General features: G+C 43.1%; 1 protein-coding gene across 2 annotated transcripts in view; it reads left to right on the forward strand.

Annotated features, from left to right (window-relative positions):
• LOC113016963 (NACHT, LRR and PYD domains-containing protein 12-like) overlaps positions 1-24383 on the forward strand; it is a 405899-nt gene that overhangs the window by 112604 nt on the left and 268912 nt on the right. Inside the window, exons 6-8 of one of the 2 annotated variants that reach the window (XM_080296779.1) lie at positions 19774-19950; positions 22326-22502; positions 23178-23655. The exons of the other annotated variant lie outside the window; for it this stretch is intronic. Coding sequence (XP_080152905.1) covers positions 19774-19950; positions 22326-22502; positions 23178-23190 — 367 coding nt within the window. The 3' untranslated portion in view covers positions 23191-23655. Of the gene's footprint in view, positions 1-19773; positions 19951-22325; positions 22503-23177; positions 23656-24383 lie in introns of those variants that run through there. 2 annotated transcript variants of the gene reach the window in all.

A 24383-nucleotide genomic window follows, 5' to 3' on the forward strand; every position in this document is an offset into this window, starting at 1 on the left:
CATCCACATGTGTCTCCTTTCAAACAGGCTCTTGATGTTTCCTCCCACATCATTCTGGCCTCTCAGTCTCCTTTGTTCTCCAGCTCTGTAGCTCCAGCTGGTGAAGCTTCAGTTTTCCATGTTGGTAACAGTAAACTACAGCCTCTGCTGTCAGCTGGGTAACTAAACAGAGCTGCAGCACGTCTCTGCGGTGGTGCTACATCCAGCCTGCAGACGGCCGTCTACATGTTGTAGTGGTTTACAGTCACCAGGGGGCGCTGTCCCAGCCATGCAGGCAGTGGGCTGCTCTGCTTGTGCTGTTGTTGGTGAAGCTGAAGTGAAAGTGATAGGTTTGTAGTTTGAACCTATCCACTGGAACGTTAAGGACAATCTGCTACGCAGCAAAAAGCAAGACACAAGGCACCAAAGTTCTCTGGTTTACTCATGCATGAGGGAGACCTGGCTGGAGCCAAGCGTCGTTCCACCACTTGACCACCATCAGACTCTCAGCCAGGCTCCCCATAGCACTCCTTTTATTGTGGTTACATGAATATGCATAGGGTCATTAACATATAGCATCTCACATAGGTATACATGTGAACAAAGAATACTGTGTGTGTGTGTGTGTGTGTGTGTGTGTGTGTGTGTGTGTGTGTGTGTGTGTGTGTGTGTGTGTGTGTGTGTGTGTGTGTGTGTGTGGTACTGCTGATCAAAGGGTCATATAACATCCTTGGTCAGGAAGAGGGTAGACCCCCCTTCACCCTAGATGGTTCACCCTAGATAACATGGTGAGGAAGTCCAGCAGTTCATCTAAACAAAAAGCACTTAGACTAGAACAGACGTAGCTACGTTAATCCTGCCATAAAACAATAAGAGAAGGTACGACCTCTCTCGTGCTCCCAGGATGTGGGTGTGCATTCCAGTGTGGAATACACACCAAGCCCCTGCAGCCTGCTAAAGATCACACATCCTATCACTACACAATTGATTATACACCTCTAAGAATATATGGTTAAATATTTCCTAATACAAATGACAATAATAAAATCTAAACCCATCATCACCACCCTGTATTGTCATTTTTTAAGGCTATACGGCATATATATATCTTCAGCTCTATACCACTTGTCAACATTTTCAGTGCAGGCTTCATTTCATACACACATATTAGCCTTAGCATCCATGTCACTCTGCTGCAACAGTATGAAATTGGTAAAGGTGTTAGCAATCATTTTATTCACCATCGATCTTACACATGGCAAGATGCAACCTGTAAACAAGCAAAGCAAAGCCAATAATGTAAGAATGGGAGTCAAAAACTTTAGAAACATATTCCACCATGGTCCAGATGTCAACCAGGCTATCCAGCCTTGTGACGTGTCTCCTCCTGATGTGTGGTCCGCCACATATTTCTGCAGAGCAGTTAAGTTCTGCAGTGCCTCATAGATGTCTCCTCCAGTCGTATATCCATCCGGAATAAACGTACAACATGTCTCTCCAATCAGCTTACACACTCCTCCTTGTGATGCTGTTATCAAGTCTAGGGTCAGCCTGTTCTGCAGTACCATCGTTCTGATGGCCTTTTGCTCCTCCACTAAGGCTGTTCCCAGAGTCTTAGTGAGATTAATGTGTCGCAGTAAGGCATATCGGTTGATCTCCACATGATCCCGCACCTCTGCAACTCCGATGTTTGGGATCAAACTTTGGAAGAATTTAGCTCCTCCACTCCAAATGCGGAATTCTCGTGGCACTCCAGTGTCTACTGTCACTCCAAAAGAGTTAGGTGAGGCTATATTCACCTCACGCTTCCGTCGGTTGCTAGGGTGATGTTCAACTCTGTCCATGAAGAAGACATGATCCGATAACTTCACCACGGCACACAATCCTCCCCATCCCTCAGGGAGTGATAGATAGGCTTTATGTCCACACAAGAAATACCAATCAGCCAAAACTCTTGTTCCTTTACTGCTCGGCACCATCCTTGCACATCCTGTCCACTTCTGACTCTTTGCTTTTACTGGTATCCTGTAAGCCCGGTTGGACTTGCATTCAGTCCTCCTTAATGTCAAGTTCTCAGCTCACTTTGCACTGGTCAAGCATTTCATACACCTGCTCTCATTCTCTGGAGGGCAGTAGGTGTATATGTATCCACATAAACGAAGCGGCAGCTCCCCCACTGACAGTGATCCATTGTTCATCACACACAACGGCAGTTGAGCTGTATTCAGCTTGTTCAGCAATATTATGTCTGGCAGTGGGTCTGACACTTGAGGCCAGGCCAATAAGTCAGTTTGCTCAGAACAATTCACATCTATAAGTGGCGACTTACTCCAGGTGATGTTCAGAGGTGTACTATAGTTGGCCTGGGACCAGAGGACTCTGTTGCCAGGATGAGTTGCTAAGCCCAACAGACACCAACTCCTGTCCTCTGGTATGCTGTACGGCCACAGTCCAGATGTATATGCGGATAACGGCATATGAGCACACACATAGCAGTCCGTCCTATTGTTCAAGTGAGCAGTTGTATTCATAAACTGCCACCAAAAGTTTGTAGAATAGCCATGAGGGTATTGGGTGTGGTTTCCTTGGACATACAGGGTCTCCACAGCTGACCATGATGACATCAAAGCCATGACATCAGGTTGTGTAAAGCGCTTTGGGGTCCTTAGGGACTAGAAAAGCGCTATACAAATACAGGCCATTTACCATTTACCATTACACCCAGCAGGGTAGACAACACTTTACCAGCCATTCTGATGAGTACCTGTGGCTCAGTTGGTTTCTTCACCGGATTGAGACGAAGGGCCCTAGAGGCTTTCCCCCCCTTTGTACCCGGTCTTCCTGCCACTTACTCCGAGCTGGCCTGGATGTGTGTCACCTTTTTGCAGTGGCTTTGGTGTATCCAGGTGGGTCGTTCTGCAATCTTCACAGCAGTTGGTGTTGTCAGCAGAGCCTGGTATGGTCCGTCCCACCGTGGCTTCGACCAGCACTTCCTCTTTATGACCTTTATCAGTACCCAGTCCCCTGGCTTCAGACGTTCTTCCTGTACAGAAACAGAATCATCTGGCAGATTATTTGCACTCATGACTTCTTTGCTTTTCAGCATTTTAATCATCCAGTCTGCTAGTGTGTTTTCTTCTTCTGCTTTATCATTATCATTACAAAACACTGGAACTCTAAATGGCCTGCCATATATTATTTCAAAAGGCGTTAGGCCATTATCAGTTGGCGTGATTCTCATATACATTTTCACTAGCTCAATGCAGTCTACCCATGTTCTGCCTGTTTCCTCCATTGTTTTCCTGAGTCTCAGCTTTACTGTGCCATTAGTCCTTTCAACCAGCCCTGCACTTTGTGGGTGATATGAGCAATGGTTTTTCAGCGTTATCCCCAGATGTTGTGACATTTTCTCAATTACTTCATTCACAAAATGAGGACCATTGTCACTGTAAATAGTCTGGGGGATCCCATGCTCTGGGATCACATTTTTGCATATCACTTTAGCCACTGAAATAGCATCTGCTTTCTTAGTGGGGACAACTTCTACCCACTTTGAGAACGGGCACACAATCACCAGGCAGTACCTGTAGGTGTTACAGTTAGACAACTCAATGAAATCCATATGGATTACTTCAAATGGGTAGCTGGGTCTGGGAAACTTTCCTCTCCTAGGTCTGAGGTTTCCCTGAGCATTATGTTTACAACATATTAAACATGCTTTACAAAAATGTTTTGAATAAGCATTGAATCCCAGTGTGAAAAACTGCCGTTCGACTGCTGCCACCATCCCAGCTGTCGAGACATGGCAGAGCCCGTGGCTCAAACTTGCAGCAGTCCTATATAGGTTCTTAGGCAATATAGGTTTATCACAAAGATAGTAGACATCACCTCGCAGGCTTGCTCCTTTAGTGAGCCACAGCTGCTTCTCAGCTGGAGGTGAGTGTGACTGCATGTCTGCTAACACATCATGTGTGATGGGCGTAGTTTGCTCCTGTGACGCCAGAACATGAACCCCATGTGTTCCAAGGGCCGCTTCCTTTGCAATTTTATCTGCAAAGGCGTTGCCTAGTACAATGGGGTCAGTGCCACGTGTGTGTGCTGCACATTTACAAACCGCAACTTTACTAGGCAGTAAGACTGCTTTCAACAGGGCCTGCAACAATGTCGCATGCTCCACAGGTTTACCTGTTGATGTTGTCATGCCTCGTCTTGACCACTGAGCGGCAAAGAAATGAAGTGTAGCATATGCATACTGACTGTCAGTATATATAGTCACTGCCTCCTGTCTCTTCTGCGCCTGTTCTAACCACAATTTAGCGGACGCCACTTGTAACTCTCTCTCCTGTTTCAATTTCCCTGTCGCACAAGCTGCTTTCACTGTCAACTGGTCTACTAACATTTGACATTGTCCTACAACCAATTTACCTTCAAAATCATATTTCTTGCGCCAATGTCCTAAATACTTTGCGCTACCGGGAGCGAATTTCACCATAAACTTCTCGTCACCCTCTGACACACTCTTGGTTGCTTGGGAACCCATAATAACAACAACAGCTGCCGACGTCACAGACCACGTGTTCTGCTCCGCACACACTCACACAACAACAACAACAACAAAAAATATCCTCACACACAAACAACAAAAATTAGGCCTATTGTCTCAACGCAGTCTCACACAGTGACTGCGTGCTTTGTCGCACACAGTGGCAAAGACTTACATAGCAGTGATCACGCGCTTTATCGCACACAGTGATAAAGACTTTCAACGCAACCTCACACAGTGGATGCGCGCTTTGCTGCACACAGCGGCAAAGAATAGTCGCACACAGTGACTACACGCTTTATCGCACACAGTGATAAAGACTTTACAACTCAGCCTCACACAGTGGCTTAGATTTTTCACATACCTACTTGGTGTTGCTTATTGCGAGTAGCATCAGTCCCGAATCCCGTCAATCGTCATCCATCGAGGAGAAAAAACAGACGGCTAATCCACCGGCTCGATGACGAATTCTCACGCCTCGGGACTTTGCTGCAGGACCTCTATAAGTCCTGGCTGACGTCAGTCTGTCGGCGTGTCTCTTTTCCCCTCGGTGAATGTCGACTCCAGGGATCCGGCTCTCGAAGGACCAATTAATGATAGGTTTGTAGTTTGAACCTATCCACTGGAACGTTAAGGACAATCTGCTACGCAGCAAAAAGCAAGACACAAGGCACCAAAGTTCTCTGGTTTACTCATGCATGAGGGAGACCTGGCTGGAGCCAAGCGTCGTTCCGCCACTTGACCACCATCAGACTCTCAGCCAGGCTCCCCATAGCACTCCTTTTATTGTGGTTACATGAATATGCATAGGGTCATTAACATATAGCATCTCACATAGGTATACATGTGAACAAAGAATACTGTGTGTGTGTGTGTGTGTGTGTGTGTGTGTGTGTGTGTGTGTGTGTGTGTGTGTGTGTGTGTGTGTGTGTGTGTGGTACTGCTGATCAAAGGGTCATATAACATTCCTTCCTTGGTCAGGAAGAGGGTAGACCCCCCTTCACCCTAGATGGTTCACCCTAGATAACATGGTGAGGAAGTCCAGCAGTTCATCTAAACAAAAAGCACTTAGACTAGAACAGACGTAGCTACGTTAATCCTGCCATAAAACAATAAGAGAAGGTACGACCTCTCTCGTGCTCCCAGGATGTGGGTGTGCATTCTAGTGTGGAATACACACCAAGCCCCTGCAGCCTGCTAAAGATCACACATCCTATCACTACACAATTGATTATACACCTCTAAGAATATATGGTTAAATATTTCCTAATACAAATGACAATAATAAAATCTAAACCCATCAGAAAGCGAGAGTTAAAACCCTGAACAGTGTCCACTGAGCTTCTTATGCTATTCTCATGCTCAAAGAAGTTTAACAGGAAGGACGACTCGTCCATCAGGCGTCCAGCTGTCCGTGACCGTGTCCACAGCAGAGTGTGACCGAGGCTTCATGCTAACACGCACACATGAAGCTAATACCACCACGAGCAGCTGCTCAGTGGATTTGGAGGACAAATGTCTGCAGCTTCTCACAGGCAGTATGCAGAATGTGGATCTCCACAAAGACTGTGGAGAGCTCGTCCCACACTCTAAATCCAAACTTGTCTGCACAAAACTTCTCACACGTTCCCGTCACAAGTGTCTTCTAAGTGAAGCTACCAGGTTCAGGTCCAGCTTGTTTATCTGGAGCTGCAGGAGATGATCCATCCTCACAAAGCAACACAGCAGATATGCAAACACACAACACAACCAAAGGATTCTCTATGCATGTCTGTGGCTGATGCTGCTGGAACGAAGCTGTTTGAAACCTTGTTGTTCTGCACTTTGGGACCAGAAGAGGAAACTGAAGCTCTGTGCAGAGGGTTCAATGGAAGCAGCCAAGCGCTGTAAGTGTCTGCTGTACAGGGATGCTGGTTCAGCTGTGGCTCAGTTTCACAGTGTGACTCAATAAAAGCAGCAGGAAATCAAAGCTTGATGCTTTCATCAGTGTGGAAATAAGAAAGTTTCCTGTGACAGACGCTGGAGCTCTTTCACTCTCAGCTTCACAGTTTCAGCTTCAAACTTCTTCCAACATGTTTCTAACACGGCCACATTCCACCTTAATGGAGCTGATATCTTGTGCATCAGCACATTTTCTAAAGGCAGCGATCACATCTTTAGTTTTGGATGTTTAACTGCAGATTGTTTATGTGTTTATAGCACATTAATTACAGCAGCAGCGTTGACCACAGTGCTGTACAAGAATCCAAAATAACTATTAAAATAACTCCTAATATTAATATCACACATCAAATATCAAATAACTCTCATGCTGTATTAAAAGCCAGTGAATACAAATGTGTTTTCAGAGCAGATTTACAGAGACTGACAGCAGGAGCTGGGGCTGTTCGATAGAACGATGTATATATGATGACCATATGAAAACGTCTATCGTTTCATATCACGCTCTTTGTTTCCTGCTTATGTGTTTGTGTTTTCCAGATAAAGCTTTCAAAATAAATCTGAAGATCCTGTTGAGAGTTTTCAAAATAAACACAATACATTACTGCGGTCGCTCGTTTATCGAGTTACGTTCTAAAAATAAGTCTCAGAATGAAGTAGCAGCTTTATGTTTTACAAGTATTATAGAAGTTTTAAGGCAGTTAAACCCTCACTGCACACTTTCTACACTTTTCTCAGACAGGCATGAACATTTTCACACTTTTCTCTCTTGTTTAAACAAAGTTCAAACCTTCATAGAAAAATAAGTTCATTATTAAAGAGTGAAAGCAAAGTGTTTCTGAAATGTGTCAAATCAGCCTTTGCTGGCATTAAATGAGCTTGGTTCTGTGTGAGGAGCACTCGTCCATGGCCTGGGCTCCTCGCTGTCAGGTAAAGTTTCATAAAGCTTTTGAGTTTTTCTGCAGATAATGTTGGTGTCCAGCACGATGTTCTTTTTCCTGCGGTCACTGAGGCACAAAGCCAAAGCTGACTCCATCCTTACGATGTTCTTGTTGTGGACAGTTACAACCTTTTTGCCTCCTTGTTGAAACTATGATGGTCAGCATCTTCCTCTGCCTTTGGCTGCTACCACAGGTGCAAAACGTCTCGTCATCATTGTTGTTTGTTGGGGACAAAACGTACAAACATACAGTGCAGCACTGCAGAGTCACACTGCTGTAAATTTGAACACATTCTGTACTGTACAGGAGACACGGCACGAGATTGGCTGACAATGGTCTACAGCCAATCAGGACGCAGAACACAATGCGCTGTAAAAAACAAAAACATGCAAAATTGCACAAAAAAGATCAGCGAAACAGCGAGGCCGCCAAAGGTGAACTGTGTTACAGCGAGGGACCAGCGTATATGTGGTTGTTGGGACGATAAATGTCTTTGAGCTTGTGTCAGAAGACGAGCTGCAGCTTTCTGGACCAGCTGCAGTCTTGCCAGGCAGGTCCCACTAACTCCAACATATAAGGAGTTACAATAATCCAGCTGGGACGTCATGAAAACGTGGATCGCCCGTTCAAGGTTTTTAAAAGATAGAAATGATCTCACCTTAGATAAAAGCCTCAGTTTGAAGAAAGACCGCTGTACAACTGAGCTCAGCTGTTTTTCAAATTGCCGTCAAATATAAGCCCCAAATGTAATAATGCGATTTAATAAAAGAGCTGAACCAGTCTAATAGAGCGCCCTTGATGCCGCCATGCTCCAATGGTGAGGTCAAGATGCTGTGGTCAACGCAGCGGTCAGATCCAAAAGCACAGCGGAGTCTCCTGATCAGTGGCTGATAAAAGATCATTAAGAACTTTTCAAAGTGCAGTTTCAGTGCTGTGAAGAGCTTTAAAACTAGACTGAAACCTTTACAACAGATTGCAGCTGAACAAATATAATCTTTTACAAAATCTTCGACAGGAAGGGAAGCTTTGAAATAGGCCTGAAGTTTGAGCGGACAGAGGATCCAGATCAGGTTTTTAGTACAGGCTGTACAACAGCATGTTTAAAACAGGCTGTACAACACCTGAACTAAGACTGCTGTTAAAAATCGCTAAGATGTCGGAACCGACAACCTTTAAAATCTTTTTAAACACGTGTTGGAACAACTTCATTTGGACAAGATGATGTCTTTATAGCATCACATCGTTCCTCCACCTGATCAAACCACACAGGCTCAAACTGATCAAAAACAGCTGAGCAGGTGAATATTTTAGCCCCGGTGCGATCTCGGGCGAGAGTATCGATGATGGCCAAAGGGCAGCGTCCAGCTCTACGGCCGCTGAAGAGCAGACTCAACAGACACGCGTGATGTGGATCCTACTGCTCTAAAACTGGAGCTTCTTCAATCCATTAAAGAGGACATTAGTACGCTGTTAAAAGAAGAACTCAGAAATGCATTGAAAGAAGATTTTGACAATATAAGGGCTGACGTGCAAGGACTGAGAAATGAGATCACTAACAGCATGGCGGCGACGTGCGGCGAAGTTGATGGAGTAAAGGTTACAGTGAAAGAAGCTGAGGATGGGCTGTCAATGTGGAGCGATGAGGTGACCACCCTGCAGTCTACAGTAGAGAGTATGAAGGAGGAGCTGTCTGACCTGAAGGATAAATGTGATGAAGGCAGGAAGCGGAGAGCTAACATCCACATCATAGGGATCCCAGAGGGCCTGGACTCGAGCTCCTCCACGGCCGTATCCGTGCTACTACGTGAAGTGCTGGGTATGGATAAAGACGTTATTGTCGACCGCTCACACAGGAGCCCTATCCTGAGAAAGCCAGCTGGTAACCCGCACGCCGTCATAGCCGAGCGTCACTACTACCAGGATTGTGTGGCTACGCCGTGCCAGGGCCCAAGCCCCGCTTGAGTTTAACGGACAACCTATTGCAATATTACGACTGGGCGATATGACCCAAAGTTCATATCTCGATATTCTTTAGCTGGATGGCGATATACGATATATATCTCGATATTTTTGAAGCCAGAAAGTTCGAACAAAAAGAGAGTTCTTAGTCAAAGCTGTGTCCCAAATCTCACACAGGCACATTTATTAACATACAGCGTAGATGTACATGAAACAATTACTCAGGAATAAATGATCAGCATTTATTAAATAATAATGCTCCATAAATAAAAGAAAACAATGTTGTTTTTGTGCATAACAAAAAGCTCACAATCGTGCAGTCAAAATGTAAACAGACGCTGAGCATAATAACAAGCAGCTGCTCTGTTCCCAGGTTCTACTGCGTGACTGACAGCCTGGAGTTTGAAACCCTCTTTGTAACCGTGTCTCTTACAGGTGCCATTTATGGTCCTTATACACACTCAATACAGTAATATTACGTTGAAGCAGAGTACGTATCACTCCGCGAGGCTCCTCGTAGCTGTAATGCTCCAACAATCCATCAAGCGGTGCGGCCTCGTAGCTGAGCAAAGTCGTACCAAAACATCTTTTGAAAGGTTTCTGAGCGCCGTGTAGCACATAAAATCGGTTCGAGGTCAGTAAGCACAACCAGAATTCATCCATAAGGCGCACTGTCGATTTATGAGAAAATTACAGGATTTTAAGTGCAGAAAATATAGTTTATGGTTTTCATTTGATCTTAGCAAATATCTACGCCTCTAATTGGGACGATCACAGATTTTTCACTAATGTCTTTGCGCGGCTCCCCAATATGTCATCACACAATATCATCTTTGAGGGAGACCTAAACTGCTCATTATCTGCTATGGACCACAGTTCACACAAAAGTACACTTAGTCCAAAGTCAGCATGCGTCATTCAGAGCTTTCTTGATAATTATGGGCTGGCTGATGTATGGAGATTTCATAATCCTGCTTCACGTCAATACTCTTTTTTTTCTAATGTCCATAAAACATATATTTGTATAGAAAAACGTCTCCCTTTAGTTACAGAATGTGATTATAAGACTCTGGTGATTTCTCCTCTTGTTTTTTCAATGTGTATTCCTGATGCCTGCTCCAACTATCAGCCATGGAGATTCAACTCAGTGTTGTTAGCAGATGAAGAGTTTGTCAGTTACAAAAGGTCTCAAAGACATTTTTTTTCTATTAATCAGACCCCAGAGATGTCATCATCAGTTTGTCTGCTTTAATAATGTGACTGGAAAAAGGTGTTGGACTTCAAATATGTCCATTTCTTTCACACTTCACCTTTAAAAGTGAAGCCATGTGGTTCCTGGAAGGAAAAACACGACTTCTTCAAGTCTTTGTCCTGTTTTTATGAGAAATGTACGACTTTAAAATGAAACATTCAGAGTTTTTTCTCTTGTTGTGTTTGTTTGAAGCTGCTTCCTGTTGGCTTCAGCTGTTTGGAGTTTCCATTTTCTAAACTTCTACATTCTGAACCTTCTTCAGCTCTGAACAGATGATGAAACACTGAATGATTTCAAGCACTTTGTCTAATAAACTTACATCTTTCATTCTTTATACAGATTGATGAGCTGTGGTTTGTCAGAGATCAGCTGTGATTATCTGGCAGCAGCACTGAAGTCCAACCCCTCCCATCTGAGAGAGCTGGACCTGAGCTCCAACAACAAGCTGCAGGATTCAGGAGTGAAGCATCTGTGTGGTTTCCTGGAGAGTCCAGGATGTAAACTTGAAACTCTGAGGTCAGTCAGCATGTTTTAGTTGTGCTGAGATGAATATGATGTGAAAGTTGTGCTGACACTAAACTGCAGACATCAGGCTGATATTATACTGATCCACACTGAGGATCTTCATGGTAAAGTCTGTTTTCTTCTTCTCTGGTTTAGTCCATTGACTGCAGCAGAACAATGTTCACATTTCAAACAGTGATACTCAACGTATGGCCCGCGGCCCACACGCGACCTGCCCACCTTTCCTGATTCAGAGAGAGGGGACCCTGATTAGCTGTGTAGCTTCTTCCTCACAGTTCTAAGTATCAGACACAACAATGAATAATCCACAGCTGACTGTCTTTAGCAGGTCAAAGGTCACGGCACACAGCAGACAGTCAGAAATATTCTAACTCTGATCATTTATCAGTTGTGACACTGTGAGACTTGATCAGAGGTGTGATCATCACAGCAGAGGCCTTTGTGTCAAAGTCACTGAGGATCAAACAGAAACACATGAAGCAGATTTTCCTCTTCTGGCTTTTTATAGCAGATAACCTTCAAAATATTCTGCGGTCGATCAAAAACTGAAGCAAACCATGAAGCAACATGTTCAGTTCAGTTCAGTTCATTTTTATTTCAAACATTTCAAACATGTGCCTTCACAATCATTACAAAATATCATTCCATTATTTGTTTGAAAAGGAGTAGGCTGAAGTATTTGCTTATTTGTTCCTACCCCCTCAAGTTTTACCTCTCATTCATTTAATTTTTTTTTGTCTTAAATTAAACAAACAACATATGAAACATATAAACATATGAAGTAAAACAAAACATAACATACATAAATCAAAAACAAGAAATTAGCAAGCCCCACCACAGTATAGTTTCTTTCATATGAAAAATACAGAATGTGTATATTTGCAGATACACAAGTTATGGAAAAACAACAAACCAAAACAAAACAAAAAAACAAAAAAACAACCAAAAAAGAACCGCAACACCATTACCAGCAACATTACCATCCTGGGTTAACCCCGTTTTCTTCATTCTTATACTTATTTAAAATTAGGTTTTTATATTTTACTTTAAACTGTTTTATGTTTTGACTGTCTTTTATTTCTTCTGTTAGACTGTTCCATAATTTAACTCCTGCAATTGAGATTGACATAGTTCTTAAAGTTGTTCTAGCACTTTGTATTTTTAAATTCCATTTCCCTCTTAAGTTATACCCACCTTCTCTTTCTATGAACAATTTACAGATTTCTTTGGGAAGCAATTTATTTCTGACTTTATACATTATTTGCGCTGTTTTAAGCTTCACCAAGTCTTGGAATTTAATAGCTTGCATTTTGACAAAGAGTGCATTTGTATGGTCCCTGTACCCTACATTATTTATTAATCTAATGGCCCTTTTCTGTATTATAGTTATTGTTTGTGTGTTACTTTTGTATGTGTTTCCCCAGACCTCTACACAGTAGCTCATATATGGCAGTAGTAAAGCACAGTATAAAATGTGCAGTGCTTTCTGATCCAACATATGCTTTGCTTTTCCCAGGACGGCAATGCCCCGTATGGAACGCCAGGACTGCCATAATGAATTAATTAAATACACCATTAAATAATTAATTAAATGTGTCAATAATTAATTAAAATTGGAATTAATTAATTAAATAAATAGTTATGACACATGTAATTAATTAATTATTGACACATTTAATTAATTATTTATGTATTTCACATTTTAATTAATTATTGACACATTTAATTAATTAATTATTGACACATTTAATTAATTATTTATGTATTTCACATTTTAATTAATTATTGACACATTTAATTAATTATTGACACATTTAATTAATTATTTAATGATATATTTATTTATTTCATTTTGGCAGTCCCGGCGCCTGGCTCTCGTCATGAAATAATTTTATCTGTCAGCCTCACCCATCAAACTCAGGGGGCGGGGTTAACGCTGCCCATGCAGCTTCTCTAACATTTGATTGGTTGCCGTGCAAAGTAAGTCAAAACAGGTCGATCCTAGATAATCGATTGCTTGTGTAGACTTGGGGCAGCCAGTTATCCCAGAATGCAGATCAAATCACAGGCAGCAATGGTGGTGGTGTAGTTTTAAAATACCCCGTTTTTCTGTCACCAGCTACACTTTTAACAGTGTTTTAGCCGCGAATGTCGCGCCGTATGTCTGGTCAGGTTGTCAACATAGAACATGCTTGCAAAAGTGCTCAGATGTTTTCAGAGATTTCACTAGCTCTGCTAACAGTTAGCATGCAGAGCGCACCGAGGGGGTACATTAACCGGTTTGTTTACATATTCCACTCTCCGTGTTCCACATGTTGCATTCGCAGATTCTCATTTTCACCGAACGATCGTCTCTTTCCGCCTGGTCTTGTGTCTCTGTGCTTCTGTAACATAAAGAACGAGCTGACATTTTTCTCACGAAACCAGCGATCAGCTCAGCAGACCCTCAGTTTACCTGCATGCATCCTCCTCCTCATCTGTCAGCTGTTTAACACCTGCTGCTAATTCAAGAAACACGCCTAGTTACCTGGTGATAGTCACAGTTTAACTGGGCAGCCGGTGCTCGATATAACGCAATGTCAGCGCATTTTTCTGCACAAGATAAGTAAATATAGTGTTTTCCCCGAGCGCAGAGCTGCTGGAGCTTGTTTCCTTACAGAGCACTTTATAGGCGAACAGCTTCATCAGCGGCTGATGTCCAATCACCAGCACACAGCTTTCAAACCTCAGCTGAGTTTTAGCTCTCAGTGGTTAAACGCTGGACTTCATTCACTCAGGTTCTGTCTGTCGGGTCACGTTTACTTCGCTGTTTTATTTACAACTGAGCAAATCGGTTTGGCTGAGGTTAAAGTTACGTTTCATAACTGCATAGTTTCACAGACGTTTAATGAACCACTGGCACATGTGTTAGACTGAACTATCATCTAAATATCATCTGTTTTTTAATAGTTATTCAACTGTATTCTAAGCACCAGCTGTCTGTTAGAATGTGATTTTTTTTCTCTCTCTGTTGGCAGAGGTATAAAAATGCGCAGGAAAATCTGACGTGCATGGCGAACTTCACCGACGATATTTAGGGAGGAATAAACACACATCAAACATAAATGAACCATTTGCCTGTCTCCATAATTGAGAGAATTTTCTCTTCTTATATCAACACTCTCTCTCTCTCTCTCTTTTTTTTTTTTGCTTTTTCGGTCATGTTATGTTTACCTGTCAAAGGCTTGTTACAAACTATGAAACACATTGTGCAGACTTCTGGATGTTAGAAGAAAACGAATACTGCTCATGAATGAGACTAAAGGCAGGAAGGTGTCCTTTAAAACTAAACATGTTAATAGGACCTCCCTGTTTATATCATAGTTTATGATATAGCACGTGTATTTCAGTAATAGCCTGCTGAGGCCACTATACGTGCTGGCCTCATATCAAATGTGAAGGCAGACTGAGTCTATGTTTGACGTTTGTTTATATCTAATCTTCCTTTTCAAACATTTAAACAGCAGCGAGTCTGCAGCTGAGGGAATACAAATTCAAATTGTCGGAACAGGTTTGCTCGTTTCTTGGATTCATTTGGTGATTTATTAAATGTATAACTGTAATTCTAATCTGCTGCTGAGTCTCTTACACTTTTCTTTATGCTGTATATTTTCACGTCTCTGGAATAGTTGGCAGTTAGATAGTCAGCTGGGAAACTCATGGAGCTGAGGATATCGTGGATATGCTGACCTCGCTGCGTGGTGTACAGAGCGAGGTCAGCATGATTAATATTCACAATAAAAATATTAGCCGAACATCATGAAGTCTGTATGTGTTTCATAGTGTCGAACAACCTTTGTACAGTTAAAGCCAGCAGTTACTACATGACGGAAACACCAACGTTATCTCTTTTATGTGTTTATACACAGGTCACGCTGATTACTGAACAAAAACCCAAAGATCAGATGTTAAACAGATTTGCTCTCTCTCCTCCTTAAACATTGTGGCATGAATAAGGCACGGCGGGACCACAGAGCGACGTTCAGAGCCAACTTTATTTGATTCACATCACACCACACCACCACCAACCCCTGAGTCCCCGTGTTTTAACACGGCGGGCGTGATTGCGGATGCCGTGCAGGTGCGTCCGCACGGCCCCGCAGACCACGCCCCACCACATACCCCCATCGCCCGATTGAGGCCGGGGAGTGATCCGGCCAAACCTACTCCCCCCCGCGACCTGGGGCGAGACTCGGCCCCTACACATCGGCGCCCCAGCCCCCGACCAAGCGACGGGGAAGCGTCCGTTCTGGTGGCCGCCCGCGCATCCAGCGGCAACGGCGAAGCTGGTCCGGAGGTCGGCCGCGTAGCAAGCGGACACGGCCCCACCGGCATGGCCGTGTGCTCCTGCACACAGGCGGCTGGGCAGACGCCAGGCGCGCAGAATCGACTGGTGGCAGCGAGGCTGGACTAGCCAGCCCGCCGATCCCCGGCCTAGCGGGGCTGTCCCGCTCCTCTGCCTCCAACTCCGGCTGCACAGGCTGCCCTGGAGCAGGGACCTCCGTCTCCCCGCACAGCTGCTCCGCCACCGCCTCCGCCACTCCCGTTTGGAGCGGCTCCCCGCACTGCGCCTCCGCCCCCAGCAGGCACCGCCCCTCGCCCCCCTCCGGGTGGAGCGACTCCTCTGCCTCCGACAGGTGTAGACCCTCGCCCGCCTCGTCCTCGGCCTCCGATTGGAGCGGCTCCTCCACCGCTCCCGGCAGGAGCAGCCCTTCACCCGGCTGCTGCTCCTCCTCCTCCGGCAGGCTCGGACCCCCGCGTGGCTCGTCCACCACCTCCGGCTGCCGAGGTGACCCACACGGCTCCTCCACTGTCCTCGAGACACACTTGTGGGGGTGGCGCCCAGGCCCAGAGCAGCGCTGCCAGCTCTGCCATCTTCCCCAGGTGGCGTTCGCTCTCCTGCCGCAGCTCCTCCTGTTGGCGACGCACCTCCGCCGCCTGCTTCCGCTGGGTGGCCGCTATTTCGGCCACCATCTCGGCCAGCTCTTTCCTTTCCTGGCTCTGGTAGGTACCCGCCATGCCGCCTCCTGGGTTTCGGCACCAATGTGGCATGAATAAGGCACGGCGGGACCACAGAGCGACGTTCAGAGCCAACTTTATTTGATTCACATCACACCACACCACCACCAACCCCTGAGTCCCCGTGTTTTAACACGGCGGGCGTGATTGCGGATGCCGTGCAGGTGCGTCCGCACGGCCCCGCAGACCACGCCCCACCACAACATGTTTTTAATGTTAGTTATAATTCAGAATTGGCGACTGAAACACGTAGGACACATAAGAACATCAGGAAATAAAACACCGATAAATATAACCTCAGTAAAAGAAGTCAGCGGGGGTTACTACAGCTGTGTACCGGGGCCTGCGCTTTGTCGGTGGGATTGCTTGCGAGGCGAGCGGGTCTATCCCACGCTTTGCCGTGAGACTGGGACGACATCTCCGAAATCATCGAAACACTTTTGCAAAGAGGCTGTATCTTGACAAACCGACCAGACACATGAAGATTAAACCACTACATTCTCGGCTAAAAAAATATTAAAACGGTATTTGGTAACACACAAACAGGGTTTTTCAAAGCTCAGTTCTGTTAGCTTCCACATGCCGGTTGTTGTGTGCTAGAAACAATGGCCACCAGGCCAAAGCAATGGTTTTGACTCGATCAGCGTTAACCCCGCCCCCTGAGTTTGATGGGTGAGGCTGACAGATAAAATTATTTCATGATGAGAGCCAGGCGTCAGGACTGCCAAAATGAAATAAATAAATATATCATTAAATAATTAATTAAATGTGTCAATAATTAATTAAATGTGTCAATAATTAATTAAATGTGTCAATAATTAATTAAAATGTGAAATACATAAATAATTAATTAAATATGTCAATAATTAATTAATTAAATGTGTCAATAATTAATTAAAATGTGAAATACATAAATAATTAATTAAATGTGTCAATAATTAATTAATTACATATATCATAACTATTTATTTAATTAATTAATTCCAATTTTAATTAATTATTGCCACATTTAATTAATTATTTAATGGTGTATTTAATTAATTCATTATGGCAGTCCTGGCGTTCCATAGCCCCGTGCCAATTTCCCCCGAACATAAGTAATGTGTGGCTTCCAACAGAGCTTGTGGTCAATGATCACCCCAAGAAATTTTATTTCATTTACTCTTTCTAAATATACATTGTCAACACATATTTCTACTTCGATGTTTTTCTTTTGGTTTCCAAACAACATAAATTTGGTTTTATCGAGATTCAATGATAATTTATTTATATCAAACCACTTCTTTAATATCGTTAATTCCTGTGTGATCATTTCCAAAACCTGTGGCAATTCCCCACCTGCACACAGTATATTTGTGTCATCTGCAAATATTACAAACTTTAAAATCTCCGATACTCTGCAGATATCATTTAAGTACATAATAAACATTTTTGGACCCAGTACTGAACCTTGAGGTACTCCACAAGCTATATCCATCAAATTAGATTTATATTCATTTATTTGTACATATTGTTGCCTATTCCCTACATAGCTTTTTAACCATTCCAAAACCACTCCCCTAAACCCGTACTTTTCCAGTTTTTTTAATAGAATTTCATGATTAACAGTATCAAACGCCTTCTTTAGATCTAAGAAAACTCCGAGCGCATACCTCTTATTATCCATACATTCCGTTATCTTTTCCATTAAATCTATCAGTGCCAAAGCTGTTGATCTGTTGTTTCTGAACCCATACTGACTATCTGTCCTTAATTCATATTTTTCCACAAAACTGTCAAATCTTTTTATGAAGAGTTTTTCCATTATCTTAGAGAACTGGGAGAGTATTGACACTGGTCTATAGTTTGTGAAATGATGTCTTTCACCGGTTTTGTAAATGGGAATAACTTTAGCAACTTTCATTTTTTGTGGAAAAACTCCTTTTTGAAACGACAAGTTGAATATATATTTTAATGGTTTTACGATACCATCAATAACTGTCTTTACCATTACCATATCAATATCATTCCAGTCTGTACTGGTTTTGTTCTTAAGTCCTCTAACCATGTCATAAATCTCTTTCTCTTCCACTGCTCTTAAAAACATTGAGCTACTATTCCTTTCAATATTTTCACCAGTGTCCCTTTCTATTCCATCAACCTTTATTTCTTCTGCCAGTTTTGGCCCTATGTTTACGAAGAATTCATTAAAGCCATTTACTATCTCCTCCATGTTATTAATACTTCTTGTCCCTTCTATAAAGTACCCAGGGTAATCATTATTCCTTGATTCATTTTTGATTATTCTGTTTAATACATTCCATATATCTCTTGTGTTATCTTTATTGTGTTCTAACCTTTTAATGTAATACTCTCTTTTACAGGATCTCATTATATTAGTTAATTTATTTTTGTAAGTTTTATACTTCATTTCAGTTTCTATTGTTCTCTTTTTTATGAATTCTCGATATAGGGTATTCTTTTTTTTGCTGGCATTTTGTAGTCCTTTTGTCATCCATGGTCTTCCTGCATAGTTGTGTTTCCTATTGATTTCAATTACTGGGCAGTTTTTATCAAGTAATGTGTTAAATGTTCTTAAAAATCCTTCGTAAGCTTTATTAACTTCTGTTTGTTCATATACAATATTCCAATCTTGCTTTAAAAGTTCATTTCTAAGACAATTTAAATGGGAACATGAATTTTTTACAGCCGCCTCTAATGCTGGGTAATGTCAGCTGGTCCATGTGCAGCTGGCTGTGAGGCTCAGGGAGCGTCTACAAAGTGCAACACTGAAAGAACATCATCCATAAATATTGAGTAAGAACTGGACTCTCATACAGAGAGACTCAAATGCCTTTAAACATCAGCTTATCCTGCTGATCCAAGTCCAACACTGAGTTTGTAAAAACATGTTTGTCAATCATTTTGTTTGGTTTCTGAGGAAAATGATTCAATAAGTTGCTGCTAATACACAACATTTCATCATATTTCCTCATAACCCTCTTTTGTCTGACCATTTGATCCCATTTGAATTTGCAATAAAGGATCCACCGAGTTTGGTGACAATAATGACAGTAGATGTTTGTGTGAAAGTGCTGGAAGCAAATGAGTGTGTGATGTTCTTTCAGTGTTGCACTTTGTAGACGCTCCCTGAGCACTGGTCTCACAGCCAGCTGCACATAGAGACCAGTGTTGTTAGTCCAGGTAAGAAGATGACTTGTTGGAATGAAAATGAGCTTGTAGTTTGTCTGCTTTAATAATGTGACTGAAAAAAGGTGTTGGACTTCAAATATGTCCATTTCTGTCACACTTCACCTTTAAAAGTGAAGCCATGTGGTTCCTGGAAGGAAAAACACGACTTCTTCAAGTCTTTGTCCTGTTTTTATGAGAAATGTACGACTTTAATGTGAAACATTCAGAGTTTTTTCTCTTGTTGTGTTTGTTTGAAGCTGCTTCCTGTTGGCTTCAGCTGTTTGGAGTTTCCATTTTCTAAACTTCTACATTCTGAACCTTCTTCAGCTCTGAACAGATGATGAAACACTGAATGATTTCAAGCACTTTGTCTAATAAACTTACATCTTTCATTCTTTATACAGATTGTGGAGCTGTGGTTTGTCAGAGATCAGCTGTGATTATCTGGCAGCAGCACTGAAGTCCAACCCCTCCCATCTGAGACAGCTGAACCTGTTCAACAACAACAAGCTGCAGGATCCAGGAGTGAAGCATCTGTGTGGTTTCCTGGAGAGTCCAGGATGTAAACTTGAAACTCTGAGGTCAGTCAGCATGTTTTAGTTGTGCTGAGATGAATATGATGTGAAAGTTGTGCTGACACTAAACTGCAGACATCAGGCTGATATTATACTGATCCACACTGAGGATCTTCATGGTAAAGTCTGTTTTCTTCTTCTCTGGTTTAGTCCATTGACTGCAGCAGAACAATGTTCACATTTCAAACCTTCAAAGAAGAAGAAAAATCCTCCACTGGAAAATTCACTGTGAAACTCTCAAACTCTTCATTGCACCTTAAAGTCTGTCTGACACTGAAATCCAAAGCAAAATGTGCGTTTGCTTTACAGACAGCAGTCCAACACAAACATACACACATCACCCAAAACACAGTCCAACATCCAAATCTCCTCCACTGCCAGCATGAATGATGGGAAAGAGAAGGAGGAACACTCTGACATTCAGGGTTAGAATGAGTTTCATCAAGCAGACTGTGAAGATCAAAGCTGCATTAGAAAGCTTACATGAATGAATGAGTGGACAGAAGTGGACAGAGATCATCTGAAGCACTTCAAAGGCTTTAAATCAGCACATTTCTCTTTATTCTTTATCAACTCTGTTAGTTTCTCTCAGTTTTCTGTGGAATGAAGCTAACAGCAGGCTAATAAGATGCTGACCAATAGGTTTCTATTAAAGGTTGTAATTTGTATATGAAAAAGTGCTTTGGCTCAGCAGGGATCAGCTTACAGGTAGAATACAGCTGCTGGATGGGATTAGCATGTCATAGCTATCTACCAAACTGCTAACTGGGGGATTTCAGGCCATCTATGGATCATTTTTGCTAACTGTTTATTCAGCTTAGGCTCACAGGGCTGCAGCCTGTGCCCTAGCTGTCATAGGGCAAGAGGCGTGGTCCACCTGCACAGGTGAGCAGTCCATCACAGGGCCAACAGAGAGCAACAGAGAAGCACTCCCTCACATCCACACCTACAGCCAATGTAGAAGCACCAATGAACCTAAGCAGCATTTCATTGGACTGTGGGAGAACATCCAACCTCCACAGAAAGGCCCAGCTGACCAACAAGCTTCAACCTACAACCTTCTTGCTCTAAGGCACTAGTGCTAACCACTTTTGCCCATTTCAGCCCAAATCTTGCATCTTCCTGTTTCTGACTCCAGGCCAGCTCCACTAACACTTTCTCATCAGACACTGCCACCTAGTGGAGGAAGTCTTAGTTCCATTTGAAGCTTCAGATTACAGTTAGTTCCTTTACAAAGAGGTGGAGGTGGTGGGGCCACAGCACCATCATCACTGAGTGCCATAGGACACTTAACCTTTGTTTCCATATGCTGGGAACTTCCTGTTGTTCCAAGGAGGACTGGAAAATGTGTGAAAATCTCCCAGTCAGTTCCTCACAGCACACTTCAATCATTTCCCTCCCACAGCATCAGGACCAGGGCTTTTTCTCTCTTTGGTCCCACTAAGAGATTTCCACACAAACACCTCATCAGTGGGACTCTCAGAGCTACCAGCCCTTTGCTACAATCACAAAGCTCTTCATTGAAATCAATGATATCAAAGCTGGAATCAAATGAGTCCAAGTCTTCTGCTGATTCAGCATCACATTCATCTTTGCTCCTTGTCCTGCATCCCCACCATGGACTTCATTCCTTTCCAAGCCAGCCTTGAGTGTCCTTTATTCAGCTCATCCTCTGCTTTACTTTTACACCTGATTTTAGCTGCTTTATCTCTCTTTCAACAGGTTTCTGTGCCTCAATCTTTTTCTTCTCTCCCTCATAACAAGACAGCTTCTTCTGCCTGAGAACATGTTGGAGTGATTTACTAATCCAGGGCTGCTTATTGGGGAAAATACTTCCTGTTTCCAAAGTAATCCCCATTTTTCCCAGAAAGAAATGTCAGTAGAAATCGATGATCTAAGTGAGAACATGAGCCTTTAAAAAGTCCCAGTGGGTGCAGTCAAAGCAGTCCCTCAGTCCCAGTATAGAGTCTTTGGTCCAGACTGGAACAGCTGTGTGCCCAGTTTGAGCTCTCTTCAGTGCTGTGACCTGACAGACCCAGAGGGGCCATCACATCACATTTAGAAGCTCCCCTGATGGAGCCACAACACATGTCCAATACTTAGTCTGTCTTGTTGGACCAACTGGAAGAAATGATTCAAGGACTTAGTCACAGAACAGAGATTCAAATCTCCAAAATCCAACTGGCTGCATCAGGACATATAGTCTGAAACTCTGCACAGTTTCCTGTTTGAAGCTGCTTCCTGTTGGCTTCAGCTGTTTGGAGTTTCCATTTTCTAAACTTCTACATTCTGAACCTTCTTCAGCTCTGAACAGATGATGAAACACTGAATGATTTCAAGCACTTTGTCTAATAAACTTACATCTTTCATTCTTTATACAGATTGATGAGCTGTGGTTTGTCAAAGATCAGCTGTGATTATCTGGCAGCAGCACTGAAGTCCAACCCCTCCCATCTGAGAGAGCTGCACCTGAGCTACAACTACAACCTGAAGGATCCAGATGTGAAGCAGCTGTCTGATCTTCAGCAGAGTCCAGACTACAGACTGGAGACTCTGGTGTAAGTAGAGTGATGGAGTGAGTGGGTGGTGCTGTCAGCAGTATTGTACTAAACACAGTCAGTATGAAACAAAGATCCAGTGTTTCCTGTAAAGCTGCAGCTTCTCAGTGAAGCTGTGAGAGGAGAACGGTGACAGGCTTCAGGATTGGACACAAACACTTCCTGTTTCTCACCTTTATGGTCACCATAGTAACGGCTGACACGCTCTGATCAAACACTGTCAACAGCCAATCAGCTCTCTGAACAAAGCAGCACGCAGACCAATGACTGCATTGATTTCCAAGTTTAAAGCAGTGAAGAACACAGTCTGTAGGTGAGGAAGAATTTAGTGAGAGCAGATGTTTGGATGGAATTCCTCCAGTTAACAGCTGGAACCGTCCATCTGGATTGTTGGGCTTGTTGTTGGGGTTCCTACAGAGCTCAGAGTGGACACACCAAGGTTCTTCTAATGAATGAAAGTCCAAACTCAAACTAGGAGGGAAAAACATTTTCAGCAACTTCAATAAAAATCCAAAGATTAGAAAAAGTGAAGCAACAATGAGTCCTAGTACAGTCCCAGCACTGACGTCCCTGCTGCTCTTTATACTGGATGTGCTGCATCACTGACTGACAGCTGATGAAGAGTCTCTGGAAACACTCGTTTATCTCCTCTGCTCTTCCTCCTTCTCTCTGCAGGTGGAGCTGGTGATGATGGTAAACAGGACGGTGTGTGTGCTGAGAGAGGAGCAGCTGTGTCCTGATGATCCAGAGAGGTTGAAGCAGCAGCAGCTTGTGTGTAGAGACGCTCTGACTGGGCCATGTTACTGGGAGGTGGAGAGGAGAGCTTCATCCAGCAGTGACTGACAGAGGAATGAAGTGCAGATGACTGTCAGTGCTGCAGAGTGAACTGCTCTGAGAACAGCTCCACTGTCAGACACAATGTAGAGTCCAGCATCAGCCCTGTGTGTCCCTCTGGATCTGACAGAGGATCATCAGTGTATCTGGACTGCTCTGCTGCTGCTCTGTCCTTCTACAGTCTCTGCACAGTCTCTGTCTCACTCTGGAAAGATTTTACAACTTGTTGTAATTACAGAACGTTAATATAATATTCCAACATGTGATCTTCTCTTTATTTCTGAATCTTTACCAAATAAAGAAAAACCAAACTAACAAACAGAAGCTGTCGTGTCCTTTTTCACCACATCTGTGAATCTTTTCTGTGTTTTTCCTCTTTTCCTCCTTCCTGCAGCTCCATCTTCATCATTCTGTGTCCAGTATATGTGAACACGTCCAAAGCATCTGAGCCTCATGTTACCCGTTTGTGTGAGTTACGCCTGTCGTTGTGTTGTGGTGTATAAATAAGGGGCAGGAGACAGCGCTGGATCTCTGAGTTCTTTACTCTCAATTTCTGCAACATCTGCAATATCTAGAAATGCAAACCTGTGAGCTGTGTGTGTTGTGCGTCTGCTCGGCCACCTCTCCTCCGGCCGTGCTGGAAGCAGCTGTGCGTTTGACAGTTTTATCGACTCGACAATAATCGAACAAATTAAATGTTCAAAAATATCAACTTAAGCACTTCAAAGTCAACAAAAAGCTTAAAACAATGAAATAATATTTCACTGACAAAACAACAGCTCATAAGAACGATACACAAAATAATACAGAAACAAACAAATAAAAGTTATTAACCAGGATCCATGTTTTTGTCACAAACACTGAATCAGCTGATTCACTCTTTATGTTTCTGAGTTTGTTTTGTGATTATAGTTCTGGTTTCTGTTTCTGTGTCTTCACTGTGTCCCACGTCTCCTTACTTTGGACTGTCTGTCCTGTCACTGAAGGTGTCTGCCCAACAAGGACGTGGTGCTGAATGCATCCAGACCCCTGCTGACTGTCTTTGCA

This window comes from Astatotilapia calliptera, chromosome 23 (genome assembly GCF_964374335.1).
Source record: "Astatotilapia calliptera chromosome 23, fAstCal68.1, whole genome shotgun sequence".
Taxonomy (NCBI): domain Eukaryota; kingdom Metazoa; phylum Chordata; class Actinopteri; order Cichliformes; family Cichlidae; genus Astatotilapia; species Astatotilapia calliptera.